At 35.8% G+C, this 20649-nt stretch overlaps 4 protein-coding genes across 4 annotated transcripts; 3 read left to right on the top strand and 1 right to left on the bottom strand.

The window, feature by feature from the left end:
- The first annotated feature begins 9398 nt into the window (after nucleotides 1-9398).
- On the top strand, nucleotides 9399-13587 carry LOC132725487 (uncharacterized). Its single transcript, XM_060710626.1, has 4 exons — nucleotides 9399-9879; nucleotides 10052-10164; nucleotides 10832-10932; nucleotides 12872-13587. The coding sequence occupies exons 1-4, from the start codon at nucleotides 9765-9767 to the stop codon at nucleotides 13104-13106; spliced, it is 564 nt and encodes a 187-aa protein (XP_060566609.1). The 5' UTR covers nucleotides 9399-9764; the 3' UTR covers nucleotides 13107-13587.
- A 450-nt stretch (nucleotides 13588-14037) lies between these two features.
- LOC132725485 (putative nuclease HARBI1) lies at nucleotides 14038-14523 on the top strand. The gene has a single exon (XM_060710624.1). It carries the CDS (start codon nucleotides 14038-14040, stop codon nucleotides 14521-14523), a length of 486 nt encoding a protein of 161 aa, XP_060566607.1.
- Nucleotides 14524-14686: 163 nt separating this feature from the next.
- On the top strand, nucleotides 14687-15124 carry LOC132725484 (putative nuclease HARBI1). Its single transcript, XM_060710623.1, has one exon. The coding sequence runs from the start codon at nucleotides 14687-14689 to the stop codon at nucleotides 15122-15124; it is 438 nt and encodes a 145-aa protein (XP_060566606.1).
- A 2428-nt stretch (nucleotides 15125-17552) lies between these two features.
- Nucleotides 17553-18955, bottom strand: LOC132725483 (myb/SANT-like DNA-binding domain-containing protein 4). The gene is made up of 2 exons (XM_060710621.1): nucleotides 18364-18955; nucleotides 17553-18330 (listed from the first exon to the last, which is right to left on the bottom strand). Exons 1-2 carry the CDS (start codon nucleotides 18798-18800, stop codon nucleotides 17895-17897), a joined length of 873 nt encoding a protein of 290 aa, XP_060566604.1. The 5' UTR covers nucleotides 18801-18955; the 3' UTR covers nucleotides 17553-17894.
- Between the last annotated feature and the right edge of the window lie 1694 nt (nucleotides 18956-20649).

Genomic DNA, 20649 nt, shown 5'->3' with positions numbered 1-20649 from the left:
TGCATGCCTTCATATGAGAAAAATGGTTTCAAGGAAATTAAATATGAAAAGAAAATCCACGGTCAATTGACTGCTTTGAAGCATAATCACAAAATAAAATTAAAGGAAAATAAAACCCTTTTTAATACACTAAAGGTAGAATTCCATTGTAAATCATAGTCGCAGATTTGAGATTTTATTATTTATTCACATTAACATCGTTATCGGTTATCGATTGATAAAAAAAATCCGAAAGTCACAGTTTGTAAATAATTAATACAATAAAATATCAAAAAAAGTATTTTCCATCCTATGCGTCGCGCCGAGGTTGGCTTTATTTATAATTCCCGCGCTAAGTCGCGGTGGTGCTTGGGACTGTAAATGGCAGCCATTTTCGCACATTTTATCCTGCCAAAAAGATATAAGAAATACTTCAGTTTAAAGCAGCATGCATCCTGATCTGACTGCGCGGATGCATAGGCTGGTCTTGTTCCATGCTGATCGCAAACCAATTATGTAAGTTTTGTCATGGCGCGGGTCATATATAAACCCTTATTAAGGACGTGCTTCTAATTATGTCCAAAACAAAATGTCAAATAATACGCAAAAAAGGAATATAGAAAATAAATAACTATAATAAGATTTAAGACGTTCCATAACAACCACTTGTTTGGGTTAGGTAAGTTTAAGGTTAAACCTCTATTGAATGAACAGCTGTATGTGTCTTGATTTTCAGTAAATCGATGGATACCAGTGTGTGCATTTTGAAATAGATACTCTAAAATGCGTACATACATTACACCAAACTTCATGCAAGGGCGGTAACAAAAATTATCTAGACATAAAATTCGGAAATGTTGTTGCCTCCCTTTTGAGTTTTTTTTTTGAAGCACCACACTAGACGTTAAATAAACCCATAGCATCCTTTAAGATATGAAAAACAAGATCAACAAGGAAAGGTGGCGTTCAATGAAGTTTTGCTTGTCATGTTAATATTTTTTTATCATATTTTTTATAATGACTAAATGCGATTAATAGAGAATATTGAATGAGTGTAAGTTCCATACTGAATTTATTGCACGAGTTGAATACAATTAAATTATGCGAGCCTCTGGCGAGCATTATATTATTTTATTTAACGAGTGCAATAAATTCAGTATGGAACTTACACGAATCTAATATTCTATTTATCACATACCAACAATAAAGACCGTTTGAAGTGAAATAATTAAGAGCCATTTTTTTCATTGACGCGCCTATAGTATAACGCCAACATTTAGCGCTCTTTACACTATGTTTGTATAACGCTAATGACGTCAAGTCAAAATATATGAACGGCCGTGCAATACCATATTTCAGAGTCGCAAAATCGGCATGGGTGTGTGATAATATGAATTTGTTAAAATAACAACTGAATGACAGTGAGAAGAACAAACGGATGAACAAAATATGAAATGCGATTTTAAGTAGTAAATTTTAATTCTCAAATGGCAACAAACAATGCCGATCTTAGTGGTTTTAAAAAAAGGTTCTCATTTCAATTTGCCGTTTAAACAAAACTGATTATATAGAGGATATTTGCTTGTTTTGCATGCAAGATTGAAATATAATTCACTGAGTGAACACCAAATGCATAGAAAAGCTGGTGTTCACGAATGAAATATATACCAATCTTATATGTAAACAAATAAATCTTCTTTTTATTTCATGCTTTTTTAGTGATTTAAGTACTTTTTACATTTTGCCACGTAACTTTGCGCATTTACCTTCATGACGCCATCACATCACGACGTCACATCATCATGTTTCAAATGTTTTCCAACAGTTAGATGACGTCACTTAGCGACGTCATTTGACAACGTCTCCTAGCAAAACCAGACTGAGGGCTGAAAGATATCCATGATGGGCGCTGCAATTTGCCATCAGCTGAAATGTCCTCACATAAGGTGAGAATCATAAAAGTTGAGCCCTCTGATGGTACGGGATCTTTACCCCCAGTCAGGGCAGATACAAAGAAACTTATGGAACAACAGATTATGTTGGCAAATAAAAGAAGTCAAGTATTTACTTACAAGGGACCAGGAAAGACCCGAAGTCGTTCTGTACCCAACAGAACATTTAAAGAGGTTCAATTGACGCGTGCACGGGATCAGAGTTTGCCGAGGGCTACAGAGGCGGAATATTGCGATTTTTTCCGACACGAGCGACGATGATTTAGAAGAGGAGGAAGTCAAGCTAACAAATTCTCCAAAGCAGGAATTAGAACAACTGGCTGCTGACATAAGAACGAGTTTAGAAGACCAAGAGGAAAATCATAGGGAGTCAATGCATGTATCAGCAAGTAAAGGCGTAGATCGTACAAACATGAAAAGAAAAACGAGGCGGGGAATAATGTGGTGAGGTATGGTAGTGTAACCGTAATCCGGAACATACCGTTCCCGGAAGGTACGAGATTTAGTCCGGGCAAGACGAGAACGATTCCTAGCCGCCATCTTGTAAGAAGGTAATTAGAACGGCAAGATAAATCCGAAGAATCTGAGAGATATAAATGGTCATCCGTACAGGGAAAGTGTTTCAAGGTAAGCAGAACACGTTAATGGTGGCAGCTACTATTCGAATTCACGTCAACTTCGTAGGAATTCTACGCAATCCGGAGGTAAACCAGCGATTTTCTCAACCATAAAATCTTTGGTTTTCAAATATTGAAATCTAAGTATTTCCAATGTTTGGGAGGGGGAAAAGGGACTGTTGGTTTGGATTGAACAAGCACTGTACGTTTAGATGATTTAATGTGGAAATTTACTAAAATTGAGTATTTAGAGTACTCTTTTGGTAAGTTTAGAGACTTCGGATATTCGGACTTACGACGCATGCGTATTGGAAAGCTAAGCTTCCGCCCTGGATCAGTTTCGCACGTGAAAACTGTGCCAGTTCAGCATTATATTTTAAATATTTTTGAATAATATTTGGGTTAAATTTTTGGTATATTTTCAGCGGTTCAGTATAATTGATTGAATTTATTTGCATTGTTGTTTTTCAAGGTCAATACACAGAGTAGATTTACTCTTGTTTGATTTTTGTTTGTATGTATATAGTTGAAGGCTAAGTCTCACTATATATTTAATTTTACAATTAGAGGCAAAGATCCTCATTGTATTTATAATAAACAAGGTCAGATTTTTGTATTTTATTTTCGTTATTGATTTTTGAATTACTAAGTAAATATTCTATCATAATTTTTATCTGAATTGTTTAAATAAATGTAAATTATTTTTCGGGAAGGAAATATTTGTCTGTAATACATTAAAGTAATTTCGAATGTAAAATAATTGCAAGTCTGCTGTCTAACGACTGATTGACTTGACATACTTTAGCTGAACTTCACTGAATCCAATTGCACGAATTATAACTAATTCCTGCATAAGTCGTCGCTATATCTTTGGGCTACCAAGTAAGAACAAAAATAATGGCAGGGTGCAGCGAAAGAATTTGTGTTAATTTTGCTTCGAAAGAGGAACTCCTAAGGATTCCGGGCATAAGTTCAAGGATAGCTGAGTCTATTATTACAATCCGTAATAGTGGAGGGAATATAACACTTGGAGTGCTGCAAGACATGTTAGAGCGCACTTTAGATAAGGAAGAAGTAGCTCTGCTGGACTTCTCACTAAGTGAGGGTTTGCCATTAGATTGGGGGAAAATACTACCTAAAGTACCATCTTCGTCAAGGAAAGATTCTGGTGAAGGAGGGGACAGTCGAGCAATTTTGGACAGCTTGTTGGATGTTCAAGAAAAAGGGAACTTCCATGAAGATGCTGAGGAGCCCGACAAGATTCCTTCAAGTAAGGATTGGCAAGAGGTACAAAAAGTCTTGAAAGTAGCCAAAGATATCATTCGCGCCAAAAATGCAAGTAGTGCGGTTGACCCCCTGTCCTCAAAGGCCAAGTCTTTGAGAGGTGGGGCGCGTCCCAAGCTAAACACAGCTGCTAGGTATGATGATTCTTCAAGTGATGAATTATCTGGACTGAGTAGACAATCTTCTCCGCATCCTAGAGTTAAACATAGCGCGAAAAAGTCCGAAACTGCAGCATTTATTCGGAGTCTGCCGAAGAGGTTGCAGTATGATGGAAAGGGAAACTGGCTGGCATTTAAGCAGAAGTTCTTTCGTTATGCTAACGCATGCGATTGGACGTCAGACGAATGCCTTGATGGTTTATGCTGGTGCCTGACTGGAAAAGCCGCTGACTATCATGCAATCATCGTGGAGAGAGAAGGCGATATTTCTTATCGGAAGCTCTTGCAGAAACTGGAGATGAGATTTGGTTCCAGGGAACCTGCTGAAACAGCCCAAGTGTGTTTCCAGCAATCTTCACAGCTGCAGGGAGAGTCTCTTGATGATTGGGCAGATAGGGTCATGACCCTGGCTACAAATGCGTTCAAAGACCTGCCTGAATACTATTCCAATAGGCAGACAGTGAGCAAGTTTTGTGAGGGTCTGGTAGACAAAGATGCCGCGGTAGCCGTAGCCATGGATAGACCTTCAACCATGGAGGAGGCAATGAATAAAGTCCACTGGTATCAGCACCTGCATCAGTCAGTTTATGGCCGTTCTAAGAAGAGGGCTAGTAAAGAAGTTGTTGACGATGGCGCTAATGTGTTTGCCCTAGAAGAAGCTCCTGAGGTTGCGCAAGCCAACGCTGCTCCATCTCAGTTGAGTTCTTTGGAAGTGGCAATTGAGAAGCTTCAGAGATGTTTTGACAACATGGTCCTGAAACTAGATGAGGAGAACACTTCTCAAGGAAGAAGCAGATGGCCTAGAAGAACTTGTTTCGGTTGTGGAAAAGAGGGTCATTTCAAGTCTGACTGCCCCTCACTGCAATAAAAAAAATCAAATAAAAAGGGGAGGAGGTAGTATGTGTTCTTCCGGTTAGCGCCAGAGTCGCAAACCAGCGTCATTTCATGCTAAGCATGGAGTGAGACCAGGTTTGTGAAGGAAACAGTCATGGACTAAGTTCCATGCTGGATGTATTCTCGATGTAGACAGCATGTAAAGAAACATTAGCAAGTGTGTTGCAGAATAGTTCAATTCGAGGCTCATTTGGTTATTGCTGGGAAAGAAGTAACACAGACAGTTTAAGCCAGGTCGAGGAGGGTTGTTCCATATCAACATAATCCTATGTGTTTGTCAGAAGCATGTCAAAGCTGCATTGTCACGAATACCGGTATCGGGGCATTGTACAAGTATGTTTCTGGGGTCGAACTGAGGAAACTGCCTTGTGGGGGATGTGATCATTGCGCAAGGGTTGACTTGGACCTCGTCATGAGGGACGTAGATGTGGCAATTCTCTTGGTATTGCAAGGTGTGTGAAGATGAAGTTTGACCGTGACAAGTCATAAGGTATCATCACAATAATGTCGATAACCAGGTATCACGAGGTGTGCGAAAGATGAAGTTTGACGAAAGTCATAAGGTATCATCGCAATAATGCTGATAATCTGGAAGAGATTTGCGGATCCATTGTATCGTCGGCAATTCCAAGGTCACAAGGGTCGCAAAGGTTCACAAGGAAGCAAATGTACAAATGTTGGGGTTGTACGCAGAGAATCAGGTCAATGGTGCTAAAGTTTAGTGTGTTTGAAGATGCTGTAAAATTGTGAGCAGATATTGAGAATACAGATCGATGCTCTTATGGTGGAAGGGGAAATAGGGCACAGTTTTGAGTAGTGGAACAACTTTCGCTAGAAACTGTAGAGTAACTTCCGCCAGCAGTGCTAGTTCTAAGAGCTAGTGCTGGGTATTTAGTATTGCCAAAGTCATTAAGTAGTTCTAGTAGGTCCTGGGGCTAAGTCCCACTGGCTGAATAAGGAACAGTGCTTATAAATAGACTAAGTTCTATTGAGGGACATGGGCTATACTAAAGGTAAGATTCCCAATAAGTAGAAAGGTTCTTCAGATGAGTCAGGATATACCATCAGGTGGTCTCAGGGGTGTTGCAGTGACCAGGGCCAGGTTTAAGAAGACATTCTTCTGGTATGGCAGGGGTCAGGATTACGCAAGTCATGTGACGACATGTGGAATTGCATTTGCAGCATGAAGACGGATGGTCATGGGCAGGTTGGCACAACAGGTCCTGTTCTGAAGATACAAGGGAAAACAGAGGTTACAGCCAAAGCAAGCTGTGGTGCCTTTGATGCTGTTGGGCGATCTTATTGAGAAATTTACAGAAGCCTGGGATATTAACAAATACAAATGTGCAATGCTAAGTTTGTTGCTTTCATGTTCTGTGTTAATGTGGCTGCTGTGGTGTAAAAAGTAGCTCCATAAATCTGTAGTCAACACTCAGGTTTGGTGTGGAGGTGTAAGCTGCAATCGGCTTAGGAACTGGACGCTGTTTTCCCTTGTATCTTCAGAGACTTTGGCGCAAACATCGGCAACCCAAGGACTATGAAATTTATAAGTCCGCACTTCACAAATATCACTATGAACTTAGAAATGTGAAACAATTAACACTTAGTCAGAAGGTAATTGAATCAAAAGGTAACTCTAAAAAGCTTTATCAGTTTGTGAAAGATCTTACCGGAAGCAAGTCAGAAAACCCAATGCCACCCGTGGAAGATGAAAACACCCTTGCGGATAAATTCGCAGACCATTTTATGGACAAGATCAAGAAGATACGCGAGTCTCTGAAAGATTTTGAAAACTATAAACCTTTGGTCAAAGACGTACCACCGTTTGGATCTTTTGAAAGTCTTTCAGAGGATGAGATTAAAATGCTCATAAGTCAGTTACAAACTAAATCTTGTGAGCTCGACATTCTGCCCACCAAAGTATTGAAATCATTTCTCAATGAACTTTTGCCTACGATTACCCAGCTTGTGAATCTTTCTCTGACGCAAGGTGTTTTTCCAGCTAAATGGAAAAAGGCAATAGTCAGGCCTCTGTTGAAAAAATCTGGTCTTGAACTCACATTTGCCAACTATCGACCCGTCAGCAACTTGTCATTCTTGTCCAAATTGATTGAAAAAGCCGCCCTTCATCGACTAAACAAACATGTAAACGGAAACGATCTCCTTCCAACGAATCAGTCGGCCTATCGTCAGTTTCACTCCTGTGAGTCAGCCCTTCTTAGACTTGTAAACGACATTCTTGATGCAATGGAGCATCAAGAGGTCACTGCACTGATAGCTCTAGATCTAAGTGCTGCTTTTGATACTGTTGACCATAACATACTGTTAAATGTTCTTGAAAGTCAATATGGCGTCTTTGGATCTGCGCTGGAATGGATAGATTCATATTTGAGGCCGCGTAGTTGTCGAGTGAGTGTTAACTCGAATGTGTCATCAGAACGGGAACTTGACTGTAGTGTCCCCCAGGGAAGCTGTTTGGGCCCTTGGCTCTACTTGACGTACGCAGGAACTATCTTTGACATTGTACCTCCCTCCATTTCCGTGCACGGATTTGCGGACGACCACGTTGCGAATAAATGTTTTAAACCATCACCTACCGCAGAAGCAAGCGCAATTCGGGACCTCCAGGACTGTGCAGGGCATATAAATGAGTGGATGAACAGCAACAAGTTAAAAATGAACAATTCAAAGACAGAGTTTATTCTTTTCGGAAGTCGTCCACAGCTGAATAAGTGTAACACCAAAGAAATCAATATATGTGGTAATGTTATTGAATCACAACATTGTATACGGTATCTTGGTGCTTTTTTGGATGAGTCTCTAAATTTCAAAGATCACATTAAAAGAAAGTGTAGAACTGCTATGTTAAACTATTTCAAGATCAAGAGCATTCGAAAGTATCTGACAAAGGAAGCCGCTGAAACACTTGTTTTATCTTTAGTAATATCCCATTTAGATTATTGCAACATCATTCTATACGGCATATCTCAAAATGAATTAGCCAAACTTCAACGTATTCAAAATATGTGTGCCAAACTGGTGTTAGGTCGTTCCAAGTATGATAGTTCTAAACAGGCATTATTCGATCTGCACTGGCTTCCGATTAAAGCACGAATCAGTTTCAAGATACTGACATACATGTATAACTGTTCGGTAGGAAACGCACCATCATATTTAATAGAGCTTTTGTCTCATCAAGTGTCAAAACGAACCTTAAGATCATCTGAATCCTCAGTTGGTTGTTATGTTGTTCCTTTTAATAAGAAGAGGACTTTTTCTGACAGAGCTTTTAGCACGATAGGACCAAAATTGTGGAATGAACTACCTATTAATATGAGAAAATGTGAATCTGTTGAAATTTTCAAAAGACAACTGAAATCATTTTACTTCAAGCACTTTTTTGCACTTTTTTAAGTGACGCTGAAGGCATTGTCCGTTCCTAATTGTTTTGTGCATGTTTGTATATTTCTAGTGTTTTTATTATTTTCAATGTATAATAATATAATAAAGTCTAGCCCATGTGTTATCATGTGCAGGGGTGCAGGGGTGTAGATTGTTACATGTTGGTGGGGATTGACCCAATCACTGTGACCGTCGCACTGCTGGGAGTATTGTGTATGGTAGCACTGGGAGTAGCACATATAAGATATATAGCTGTACCATTGAATATGTATTCTATATGTAGAAATAGGCGTTAAATCAAGTTTTCAAGTTTCAAGTTTCAAGACGCTGGCCGCTGTTAAAACAGTGCCCAGGAAGGTAAGATATCTAAGATATCAGTTATCCAGTTAAGCTATCTGTCAATAACTTGTCAGATAGGCATTTGGCAGATTACTGTTGCACAGGCTAAGCCTGCCCACTTATAATCTGTGTTTACAGGCCAACGCCTGTAAAGGCGGTATTGTGGGTACTGGTTTGAAACCCAGGAGTGGACTTGAATCTCGGGTTTCCGCACTTCCGGTGAGAGGACTTCATCTTTAAAGTCGGGGGGAGTGTGGTGAGGTATGGTAGTGTAACCGTAATCCGGAACATACCGTTCCCGGAAGGTACGAGATTTAGTCCGGGCAAGACGAGAACGATTCCTAGCCGCCATCTTGTAAGAAGGTAATTAGAACGGCAAGATAAATCCGAAGAATCTGAGAGATATAAATGGTCATCCGTACAGGGAAAGTGTTTCAAGGTAAGCAGAACACTTTGATAAGGTAAACTTTAAGTTTCACCGTTGTGCTAAGCATAATACCACAGTACTTATTACAAACTAAAATGATGATAAATTAATAACAGGGACAACATTTTGTATGCATGAAACATGCATGCTTTGTACTCCACGGAAATATTCAATAATTCTGGTTTCCCAATAAAATGGCCTGTAAAGGGGTTTAAGTGAGTTATATCTTTTTTGAGCTAAGACTGTAAGTCCAAGGCTTACAGGTGTAATCCACAAACCTATATCAAATTAACAATATGTATGTAAAGATACAGAACAAAATAACATTAAGTGTATCTAATTTGTTCTTTGTTAGTTTACCTGACAGTTCACGTTCCTACTTTAGATTATTGCCGAATAGCTTTGTTTGTCAATTATAATTGGTACTTAGATATTCCGGATTTATTTCATTCGGTTCATGTGAAGGATTGATAACATCAAAGAACATTATTTGTTTCGTTGAATTTGAATTGTACATGTTTGAAAACCTTTAAATGAAATTTATGTAAGCTGCACCACATTTGTAATACTATCCCTCGGGATTCCTCTTCAATTGTAGGAAAAAGACGACATTGATAAAAAAGATAAAGTTGCAAAAGCAGAAAAGGAAAACATTGCGACCACTTCTAACGAATCTGACCAGGGACATGACAAGAAACAGAAGAAAAAGAAGATGAAGCTCCCAGGGTGTTTTGGTTTCATTTCTACATGGATTGCCAAAAGGAAAGAGAAACGTCGGGAAAAGAAAAGAAAGGCTATAGCTAGCCGCACCCCCACACCAACGCTAGGTAAGAATTACACTAAGTACACAGACACACCTCGCTCGCATTTTGTGACAGTTAGAAAATATATGAATTATGTTTCCTGCTTGTAAGCTTATTTTCGCCATACTTTTATTTAAAGAGAAGAAACTGCGTACTTTAACAAGATAATTCATTGACAATACTATTTCTATTTTAGTTCAATATGAGCATAGAAAAGCACGTGGCGGGGAGTCTTTTACCATTGAAGTAGATTGCAAACCAATAGTCATGAAGCCGATATTACCGCCAATTAAGAAAGCTGACGGGCCTGTAAGTATAAATGTTATATTTTGAATACAACATACTTTCTATTCTTCCGCCTGGAAATATTTCTGATGTATATTTGAAAAAAAATATTTTTGAATACAACATACTTTCTACTCTTCCGCCTGGAAATATTTCTGTTGTATATTTGAAAATTATATATATGTATTAATAAGATACATTTATGTAACTGCACTATTCGCTATTTAGTCAGCATATAAAAATGCTAAAATTTCCATAATAAAATGTTGTTTTGTCCAGACTGAGATTCATATATCATACGTAATTAGAATAGTAAGTGTAAAAGCCATTTGAAATTTGCCCTTCGACATCAACTAAAAGATTATATATTAAATCTGCAACGTTAAAAGTTATATTTAATCCAATGTATGTATCCGGCAAACATTGCTACAACTAAACCCCATTAACGCTATATAAGTAACGAAATATTCCGAGTATTGACGAATGATAAATGAAGTTGTGTGTTGCCTAAAAATATCTATACATTCACAATACACAAAACGGCACCATATGGAACGCAAGTAGTAGCCAATAGTCTAAGATTCGAAACTTTGGACTTTTATATTTTGTTTTTATATTATTACTATAGATATGTACAACTTAGACAATGTTGAGAAGTTTCAAAAGTTTAATAGTTGTTACATCTTCACAGATACGCCTAGCATGTGAGGCTCGACAAGAAAAGGCCGAGGCCAAAAGAAATGATGAACTTTCCAAAAAGAAGGTACTGGCAAGAGAGCACCAGAGGAAAAAGTAAGCTCACTTAATTTGTCTAACAACCGTTTGATTACATAAAGCACGTTTTTTAAAGGAATGTGTGTTTTCGTATACCTGATGTTCAGACAAGAATTATTGTATTTCGCATTCCTAATCATTATACATTTTTGATATGATCAATATCATTTAAAAATGATTGTTATTTACATAAAACATCCAATATGTATAGCATTAAATCACACCAGTCAATATATCCTATGTCATTAACATAACACCTGACACTTTAACATTTACATCACACCAGATACTATATCATTTACATCACACCAGATACTATATCATTTACATCACACCAGATACTATATCATTTACATCACACCAGATACAATATCATTTACATCACACAAGATACAATATTATTTACCTCACACCAGATACTATATCATTTACCTTACAACAACTACTGTATCATTTACAGCATACCAGATACTTTATCATTTACATCAGACCAGATACTTTATCATTTACCTTACACCAAATACTATATCATTTACAGCATACCAGAAACTTAATCATTTACATCACACCAGATACTATATCATTTACATCACACCAGATACAATATCATTGATATCACACAAGATACAATATTATTTACCTTACACCAACTACTTAATCATTTACAGTATACCAGGTATTATATCATTTACATCACACCAGATACTATATCATTTACATCACACCAGATACTATATCATTTACATCACACCAGATACTATATCATTTACATCACACCAGATACTATATCATTTACATCACACCATATACTATATCATTTACATCACACCAGATCCTATATCATTAACATCACACCAGATACTTTATAATTTATGTCACACCAGATACTATATCATTTACATCACACCAGATAATATATCAATTACATCACACCAGATACTATATCATTAACATCACACCAGATACTATATCATTTATGTCACACCATTTACTATATCATTTACATCACACCAGATACTATATCATTTACATCACACCAGATACTATATCATTTACATCACACCAGATACTATATCATTTACATCACACCAGATACTATATCATTTACATCACACCAGATACTATATCATTTACATCACACCAGATACTATATCATTTACATCACACCAGATACTATATCATTTACATCACACCAGATACTATATCATTTACATCACATCAGATACTTTATTAATTACATCACACCAGATACTATATAATTTACATCACGCCAGATACTATATCATTTACCTTACATCAAAAATTATATCATTTACATCACATCAGATATATTACATTCACATCACACCAGATACGAAAGTATTTATATCACACCAGATACTTTGTTATTTACATAACTACATTTACTAGAGCAATTACATAACACCAGATATATTTCATTTACATCACATCAAATACTATTTCATTTACATCACACCAGATACTATATCATTTACACGTCAACAAATATATAACATTCACATCACACCAGATTCTAAATTATTTACATCACAACATAAACTACATCTTTTTACATCACAACAGATACCATATCATTTACATCTCAGTAGATATAATATCATTAAATCAAGCAGATACTATATCATTTACATCACACCAGATACTATATCATTTACATCACACCAGATACTATATCACTTACATCACACCAGATACTTTATCATTTACATCACACTAGATACTTTATCATTTACATCACACTAGATACTATTTCCTTTATATCACAACAGATATTATATCATTTACATCCAACTAGATATTATATCACTTACATCACACCAGATACTATATCATTCACATCACACCAGATATTATATCATTAACATTTGTATAATCTACATTACTTAACGATATTGATAAACATTCAATTGACACAATGTTCTTTGATATACTTTAGAACTGAATGCAAGCAACGAAAGGACGAGTCCGAACACCGGTTTCAGGAAAGAGTTCGACTCACTATCAGATATAGACAAGCAGACGCCGAAAGGAATAGGAGCCGCATGTCGTCCCAAAGAGCCAGCATTAGCCGAATGTCAACCAGAGCAAGAAGCTCACTGGCTGTTTCCTCCTCCTCAGAGTCTGTCGACGAGGGCAATAAGAAAGCCCTCAAGGTCGGCAGCTCTCATTAAATTTTAGGCCGGTCGACACACCCTATAAATAGTAGGCCACATACATTATGCTATTGTCACGTGATAGGACGTTTTCTTGACATAAACTACAAAAAAGCAGCTTAATCCCTTTTCTCTTACTCATTTTTAATTTTATAATGTAATTTTTTTTTTCATTTTATTATCAGATGATCATATTTTCTCGCCGTTTTCGCCTTTACTTTTGTGATCCTTCTATACTAATTTCAAATCATATTGTGTTTAACATATGTCCATGACAATTTATTCAGACAAGCATTTATTTTCAGTTTGTCTTTATTTTCTTTATTTTTAAACTCCTGCTTTTGGAAAACAAGCTAATATCATTTCGCTCTTAGTCTTGTTAAATTTTCAATTGACCAAATTCTGTGAAATTTCAACACACTGGTTATTTTTAGCACTATTTTCAGAAGCAATACAATGTCGATATATTAAATTATCTAAATGATTAACTTTACAAAGTTTACATTTACCTTCCTTAGTTAAAAATAACATCTTTGTTACCAACCTGGGGTTAGTATCTCGAAGCTATCGTTAGCATAACGACTATCGTAAGCCTCTGGTTAAGGTTTTCACTACTATCTCGAATCTCTCGTTATTAACGAATAATCGTTAATATGCCCAATTATTAACGGATGCCAAGAGGGTGTCGTAAAGCTCTCGTTACTATCACTTTGACACAAAAGTGAGTATGCTGCTACTTTAAATACACAGAAAACAACTTGTATAAAACACAGATAATTAAAGAAGACAATTAAACTAGCAAAGGTAAGCTTTTGCCTTTTGTATCGTGACTGCAATTCCTATCCGTGAGGTAAAATGTTTTTTAATCATAGGGTAACGACATTATGAATTCAAACATTTCTTACTCAACTTGTTTTATGTTATGCACTTATCGTTTTCACAATTTCAGATGGCTCTTGTGTTTTTGGGAGGTGACGGCAACAGAAGACGTCGCAATATTCCCCGGATATTTAGAGATCGCATGAATCCCCTCGACGTGATGACCGATCATGAGCTTTTAAAGAAATATCGGTTGGACAGAATTACCATTCTTGAAATATGTGCACAAACCCAGCAACAACTTCTTAGACTAACAAGACGAAGTCAGTCTCTTCCGGTGTCGCTGCAGGTACTTGTCGCTCTGCGTTACTATGCAACCGGTAGCTTTCAGTCAATCCTCGCGGATGGTCATGGAGTGTCTATTCACTCTGTTTCAAGAAGTATTCACGCGGTTTCTGAAGCAATTATTAGACAAGTTCCCCAACAAATTAAGTTTCCGACTTCACGTACTGAAATAACAAATACCAAGCAACGATTCTATGAAATAGGCGGTTTTCCAAATGTAATTGGTGCCGTCGACGGTACGTACATGTATACCTATAAAGTCACCAACTGATGATGAACATTTGTTTGTGACAAGAAAGGGATACCATGCAATAAATGTCCAAGCTGTATGTAATGGCGACAATTTATTCACAAATATAGTTGTTCGTTGGCCAGGGTCGACTCACGATGCATTTATATGGAATAACTGTGAATGCGTCCGCAAGATCGAAGAAATGAATTTACAAAATACATGGATTTTGGGTGATAGTGCGTATCCGTTAAAACCATACTTACTTACGCCATTACCAACTGCAAATACAGAGGCTGAAAGGAGATTTAATGTTGCTCACAAACGTACACGTTGTGTAATCGAACGTACATTTGGCATTTGGAAAATGAGGTTCAGGTGTCTCCACAAGTCAGGTGGATACATGACTTACACCCCGATAAAATGTGCTAAGATTATTACTGCAGTTGCAGTCCTTCACAACATGTGTATTACGAGAAATTTGCCTCTGATTGATGACAATGTAAACCATGAAGATGACGACAATGACAGTGACGTCAATGGTGACGACAACAATGAAAATAATAGAGAAAACAACAACAACGATGATGGTAGACAGGTTCGCGATAACCTTATTCGGGAGATGTTTTCACACGCTAGCTAAATCTTCGACCGTTCTTAGAAGTGTTTAAAAAGTCGCCAACTACAAAGTCGACGTTGTGTTGATCGTAAGTTCAAACAATGTATTTTATGTTTGTTAAACAAGTTGATAGATTAATGTGAGACAAGCATTGTTCATTAATGATTGCAAATTTAACTGTTTAGAATGATAAAATATGTTTTTCTGTAATGGAATGTAAAATAAAATAAACACATTGTTTTCAGTTTTCATTCTTCTTTTCTAGAGCATTAAGGAAGTCTCAGCTGAGTTCTAAAATAATATAACAGAGAGAAATGTTCATTCATGATTATAAAAGTAGTATTGTTTAACATGAATAAAAAGAAATAAAAACGGATTTATAACGATGCACTGTACTTTCAGGACTATAAATTTAACAAATTATACATGTACTCGTAGTCTTTGAAAAGAGCAAAAGATTGAACAATTATAACAATGCACTTCCGACAATAAACACTTTCTAGTGTTAAATCTTTGCAGGTTACCAAGTCATGGGGTATTTAAACTGTTGATTATATTCTATACTGAGCCAGATTGTATTGAAGCATTCTCCTTGGAATAATGTCAATCATGTTGATATGAAATCGCAATGTTCCACAATATGTGTTAACAATTTCCGCCCAACGTTCGATTTCTGTAGTGTTCATCTCCACATGTACTTCTGTTATATTTGGAAGTCTTTTCTTAATGTACAAAAAGTCACTTGGTTTAAGAGATTCACATCCAAAGAATTGTAAAGATTTAACATTCCTGAGAAAATAGGCCAGAAATGTTTGGATTTCGACATTGAAATATAGGTTCCGACATATTAAAATGACGACGGACGGCAGCGAAGCTTTTATACAATGTGCTAATAATTCTAAATTATGGTGTTTCTCTGCATATAGTTCAAGGTACTCTAAATGCAGCATCTGGGAAAAAACGCTAAATTTTTCCAACAAGTCACAGCTCAGAGTAAGATGTCTCAGATTAGACATTTTTATGAGTGCAGAGTCATAGCTAGGCACAGTTCTGAAAGTCATTTTTGCACAGCGGAAATGCCACCAAATCCGTCCAGACATAACCACACGCTTCCAAGCCTTGCACACTCTGGATACAGTTAATAGAATTTCGTCAACAGGCAAAAAGCGGAAAACCAATTCAAGCAATATGTCGTTCTGAAAATATACAAAATATACATATACAGTCATGTACATATATTTTATTTCATACTTAGTAGTGAAATACTAAGTTTATCCGTAAAAAAAAACAGAGAATATTGAAATAGTGTATGTCCGATACTTTATTGAACGATTAGCACTATACTTTGCCAGCCCCTAATGAGAATTATATCAACTTATTGATAAGAAGTGATGAACCTACATAAATATGATATTGTATTTCTTTTTCTCACATATCAAACACATGTTAAGGTTCTTAAAAGTTTACCTAAAGAATTATATTTGTATGCAGATGAAAAACAATCATATCATCACTTAAACAACGAAATGAATTAACTCCGTAATGTGTCATTTTGCCCAAAAAATATAAATAAATATCTGCATACATCATGTTGAAAATGTAACAAAATTCCGATTTATATTACAGAATTATAAAGAAACCACACTGTGACGTAATGATTTAATGACATCATGAAGAAAAGTGCATTATATTGTTACGCCGCTAAAATTAGTATAACAAAAAGGCATCAATGATATATAATTTAGTTTGTGTAACTTTTCGAATTGAAATATATTTCACTCGCGAACACCAGCTGTTAAATTTTAACTTGTTATAATTTTGATTTAAGACAAATGAAAATTCATCCATAAATTAACAGCCGTGTATATTATCAGTTATAAAGACATCTAACGGATTATATGACCCTATATAAACGGTTGTCTGTAAATATCACCCGAGCCGCAATATATAACCATATATTTCCAAACAACGTTTAAATAGTGCCATAATTATAAATGTTCAAAAACCTTTATAATTAATAATATAATGTCATGGTTATCCAATGAAATTCGACGTAACAAACGTGCGGTATCATAAAAATTCAACATACATTTCATGAAGTCATTGTTTTGCTCATAACGTCATTGTTATGCACATGGCGTCATTTCAGCTATGTAGCTAGCGGGGTTTCGAAAATAGTTGTGTACATATGTGCGTCTTGATGGTAAACTTTTAAAAAAGTTATTATTTCGATTTTCGAGAAATATGGAATATTTTTTCATGAAACGTGATAACATTATAATTCTTTTCACTCGCCGTTCCGGCTCATTAAAATATGTGGAAGTTTATCATGTTTTATCACGTTTCGTGAAAATATATTGAATATTTCACGAAATAGGATTTATATTAATATTTCTTTAAAACTAAACACATCGTCGCTGTCGTCATCATATGATTACCATCATCATAGCATCATCATAGTCATAATCATAGTCACTGGTATATCATGATCGTTTTCATAAACATCACGTTTTTATCTTATACATAAAATAAAATCTAAATTGTTTATGATGAGACCATTTGCTTATCCCAGCATATATTCATTTTTTACTTTGTATACTAAGCAAACTTATGGACTACCTTTATAATCTTAATTTATTGTCCTCATATGTGTTTAAATGAACAGACTATTTAAAATAGAAACTATGACGACTAAGTGCTCGCTATAAATATTCATTTAGATATTTGCAATTTGTGAACAACATTTTCAAGTTTAAATCTTGACAGTATACTTACACCCTTAAACAACATGTGGCTATAGCCTGAAGAATGAGGTAGAGTTATCTTGCCCCGGGTTTTGTGCCGGGTATTGAGATGCTGCTCGGCTAGAATATTGGCCTTGACAAAGTAGAGTGTTCAAAATGTCTGTCTCCACTTGCAGGCGTTGCTGCTCAATTTTCAGTCTTTGTTGTTCTATTTCCAGCCGTTTTTCATCAGTATCTAGTCGTGCATTGTCTATCTTAAGTTTTTCTCTCTCAATTGAAATTACGTCAGTTTCATAGCTTTCAGCAGCAGATGCAGTTGCAACGACTTTTCTCTTTTTAAAAGGAATCGTTTTCGTAGGTTTATTAGCACAACTGATATTAGCAACGCAATCAGGATTCTCATCGCATGACAGGTCTATACTGCTAGACGACAGACCGGATACTGCAAGTGTCGTTTGAGTATGTTCCGGTTTAGCATGATCGTAACTTTCCGGTTTAGCATAATCGTAACTTGATGACTATAATTTACCCTCGTCGGCACAAAAGTCTGCTTCTTCAGAAACAAGAGCTGTATCTATCCCTCCCTTAAATCCACCTACGGCAGTCTCGCCAATTATAGAAACTACTAGTTCCTCTAATTCAGTCAGTGGTTTAGTATCAGGCTGTCCGCTGCCAGTCTTGTTTAAAGATTGCCTCCGCTTTGCCGCCTTTCCTTTAGTAACACTCGACCAGTCGTTCCATTTTTTTCTAATATCATCTACCGTTCGGACGGTCTGTGAAACAGCATTTATACGTCTCGTTATTTCTGCCCATGCCTTTTGCTTTTTTTCCATTGACAAGACATCACTGAATTTACCAAAGAGAATATGTTTATGTGTATTTACCTCTTGTGCTAGTATTTGCAATTCGTCTATTGAATATCTCGGCTTACGTTTTGATTCGGCCATTTTGTCCATGTATTAACACACGATATCCGCGGTAATGAAATGATTACACAGCGCAGTCGTTAATAACTAGCGAGTAAGCAACGAACGATTGCTGAACTAGCGCTTTCGAGATACCCGCGCTAATCTCTCGTTAACCAACCTTCCGTCAATCGTTAGCACGTTCGTTAACGCAAATATAACGATAGCTTCGAGATACTAACCCCTGACCGTGATCTGCATTGAACAAAAAAAAAATACATAAAACCACGAAAACAAGTATCAAATCTACACTTTGACCTTGATTTATCAACGTCAAGTTGATGATACTTACCAAAAAAATCTCATCTCATTTTATCATCCAACCATTCATGTTTTCATGAAAAAAATGAAACAAACAAGGCATTGGTCTTTACTTATCGTTTAAACCTTTAAAATACATTTCTTATCATACCATATGTGTACATTTCAGTCACTAATTTGTTATATTTTCAAAGTTTCATTAATTTTTCTTTTTAAAATCTGGTTAGTCAGCATCTAGATCATTGAGTATATTTTTGGACATTCTCATCTTATCAACAAGGAAATATTTCTGGCTTACACTATATATTTTATATCTTAACTGTTTTTATACATTAAAGTTTAAATTTACACTTGATAATTCATCATAATAAAAAATATGTTAACAACCGGACCATGATGAATATCATCTGCCTTGAACAAAAAAATACATAAAACCACGAAAACAAGTATCAAATCTACATTTTGACCTTGATTTATCAACGTCAAGTATGATGATACTTACCAAACAAATCTCATCTCATTTGATCATCCAATCATTCCTGTATTCATCTAAAAACTTTAAGAAACAAGGCATTGGTCATTTACTTACAGTTTAAGAAAACTCTAAATCTTTAAAGCTACATTTCTTATAATACCCTACGTCAGGATACGTGTACATAACAATCACTGGTTTGTTATATTTTCTAAGTTTTATTTATTTTTCTTTTTAAAATCTGGTTAATTTGAAAGCGAACACATCATTGAGTATATTTTTGGACATTCTCATCTTAGCAACACGGAACTTTTTCTTGATTTACACTGTACATACTATCTTAACTGTTTTTTTATACAAACAGTTTTACACATTTTTGATAATTCATCATAATTACGTTACAGAAATAACTTTTTTTTGTTTGTATTAACAGTTTAAAACCAATATGGCTATAAATATCATTGATATCCAAGTTCAATTTATAAATTATTTAAATGACTATTCATGTGACATGGCTCCGATATTTCAAGGCATAAAGACCCTTTGGCCTGCTGTTATAGGGATGTTGTCGGCTTTTGGCATTTTGGCATTTTGTTTCAAAACTTACAAAATCTATCTTCCCCTCATTATTGCACCATTGATAAGACTTAAAATATGTATATATATTTACAGTTTATTTTACAAGTTTTACTAATACATGCATATATAAATAAAAACAATTTTGGATTACAAAGCATACTGAAATCGTTTTTGTTGTTGTTGTTTTTACTACCATTTTAACTTCTCGGGAGAACAAAGCATCGTAACAAGACTTAATCGAGATATCATAGATCATAGAGGCTGTGTCAAAATGGTAAACGTATGTCAGGATGAAATTCTTAATGTGACGATATTATTGGATCAACCAATTTACTGTTGTAAAGGCATATTAAAAAAGTATTTACTTCTTTACAAAGGGCAAATATGAATATTATAATATTTAAATAATGGTTTTAGAGCATGTAAGCTGCTTGTAACCGACAACATCGAGATAAATCTGAAATAATTTGTCATAAACCAAGCGAATTGTAAACAAAGAAGTATTCTGACTTCCATACAAGAACTACT

The sequence above is a fragment of the Ruditapes philippinarum genome, unplaced genomic scaffold, assembly GCF_026571515.1.
Source record: "Ruditapes philippinarum isolate M1 unplaced genomic scaffold, ASM2657151v2 ctg1091_1_1_1_1, whole genome shotgun sequence".
Classification (NCBI taxonomy): domain Eukaryota; kingdom Metazoa; phylum Mollusca; class Bivalvia; order Venerida; family Veneridae; genus Ruditapes; species Ruditapes philippinarum.
Note: the sequence above shows the minus strand (reverse complement) of the source record. Positions and strands in the feature narration are given on the sequence as shown.

Excerpts from the sequence above, each read along its gene's own strand:
- LOC132725484 (XM_060710623.1), top strand. The coding sequence starts at position 14,687 with ATGAATTTACAAAATACATGGATTTTGGGTGATAGTGCGTATCCGTTA.
- LOC132725483 (XM_060710621.1), bottom strand. The coding sequence starts at position 18,800 with ATGGACAAAATGGCCGAATCAAAACGTAAGCCGAGATATTCAATAGAC. Across the intron at positions 18,331-18,363 it reads GCCGACGAGGGTAAATTATA|TTACGATCATGCTAAACCGG; the intron begins GTCATCAAGTTA and ends TAAACCGGAAAG.
- LOC132725487 (XM_060710626.1), top strand. The coding sequence starts at position 9,765 with ATGAAGCTCCCAGGGTGTTTTGGTTTCATTTCTACATGGATTGCCAAA. Across the intron at positions 9,880-10,051 it reads CACCCCCACACCAACGCTAG|TTCAATATGAGCATAGAAAA; the intron begins GTAAGAATTACA and ends TTTCTATTTTAG. Across the intron at positions 10,933-12,871 it reads AGAGAGCACCAGAGGAAAAA|AACTGAATGCAAGCAACGAA; the intron begins GTAAGCTCACTT and ends GATATACTTTAG.
- LOC132725485 (XM_060710624.1), top strand. The coding sequence starts at position 14,038 with ATGGCTCTTGTGTTTTTGGGAGGTGACGGCAACAGAAGACGTCGCAAT.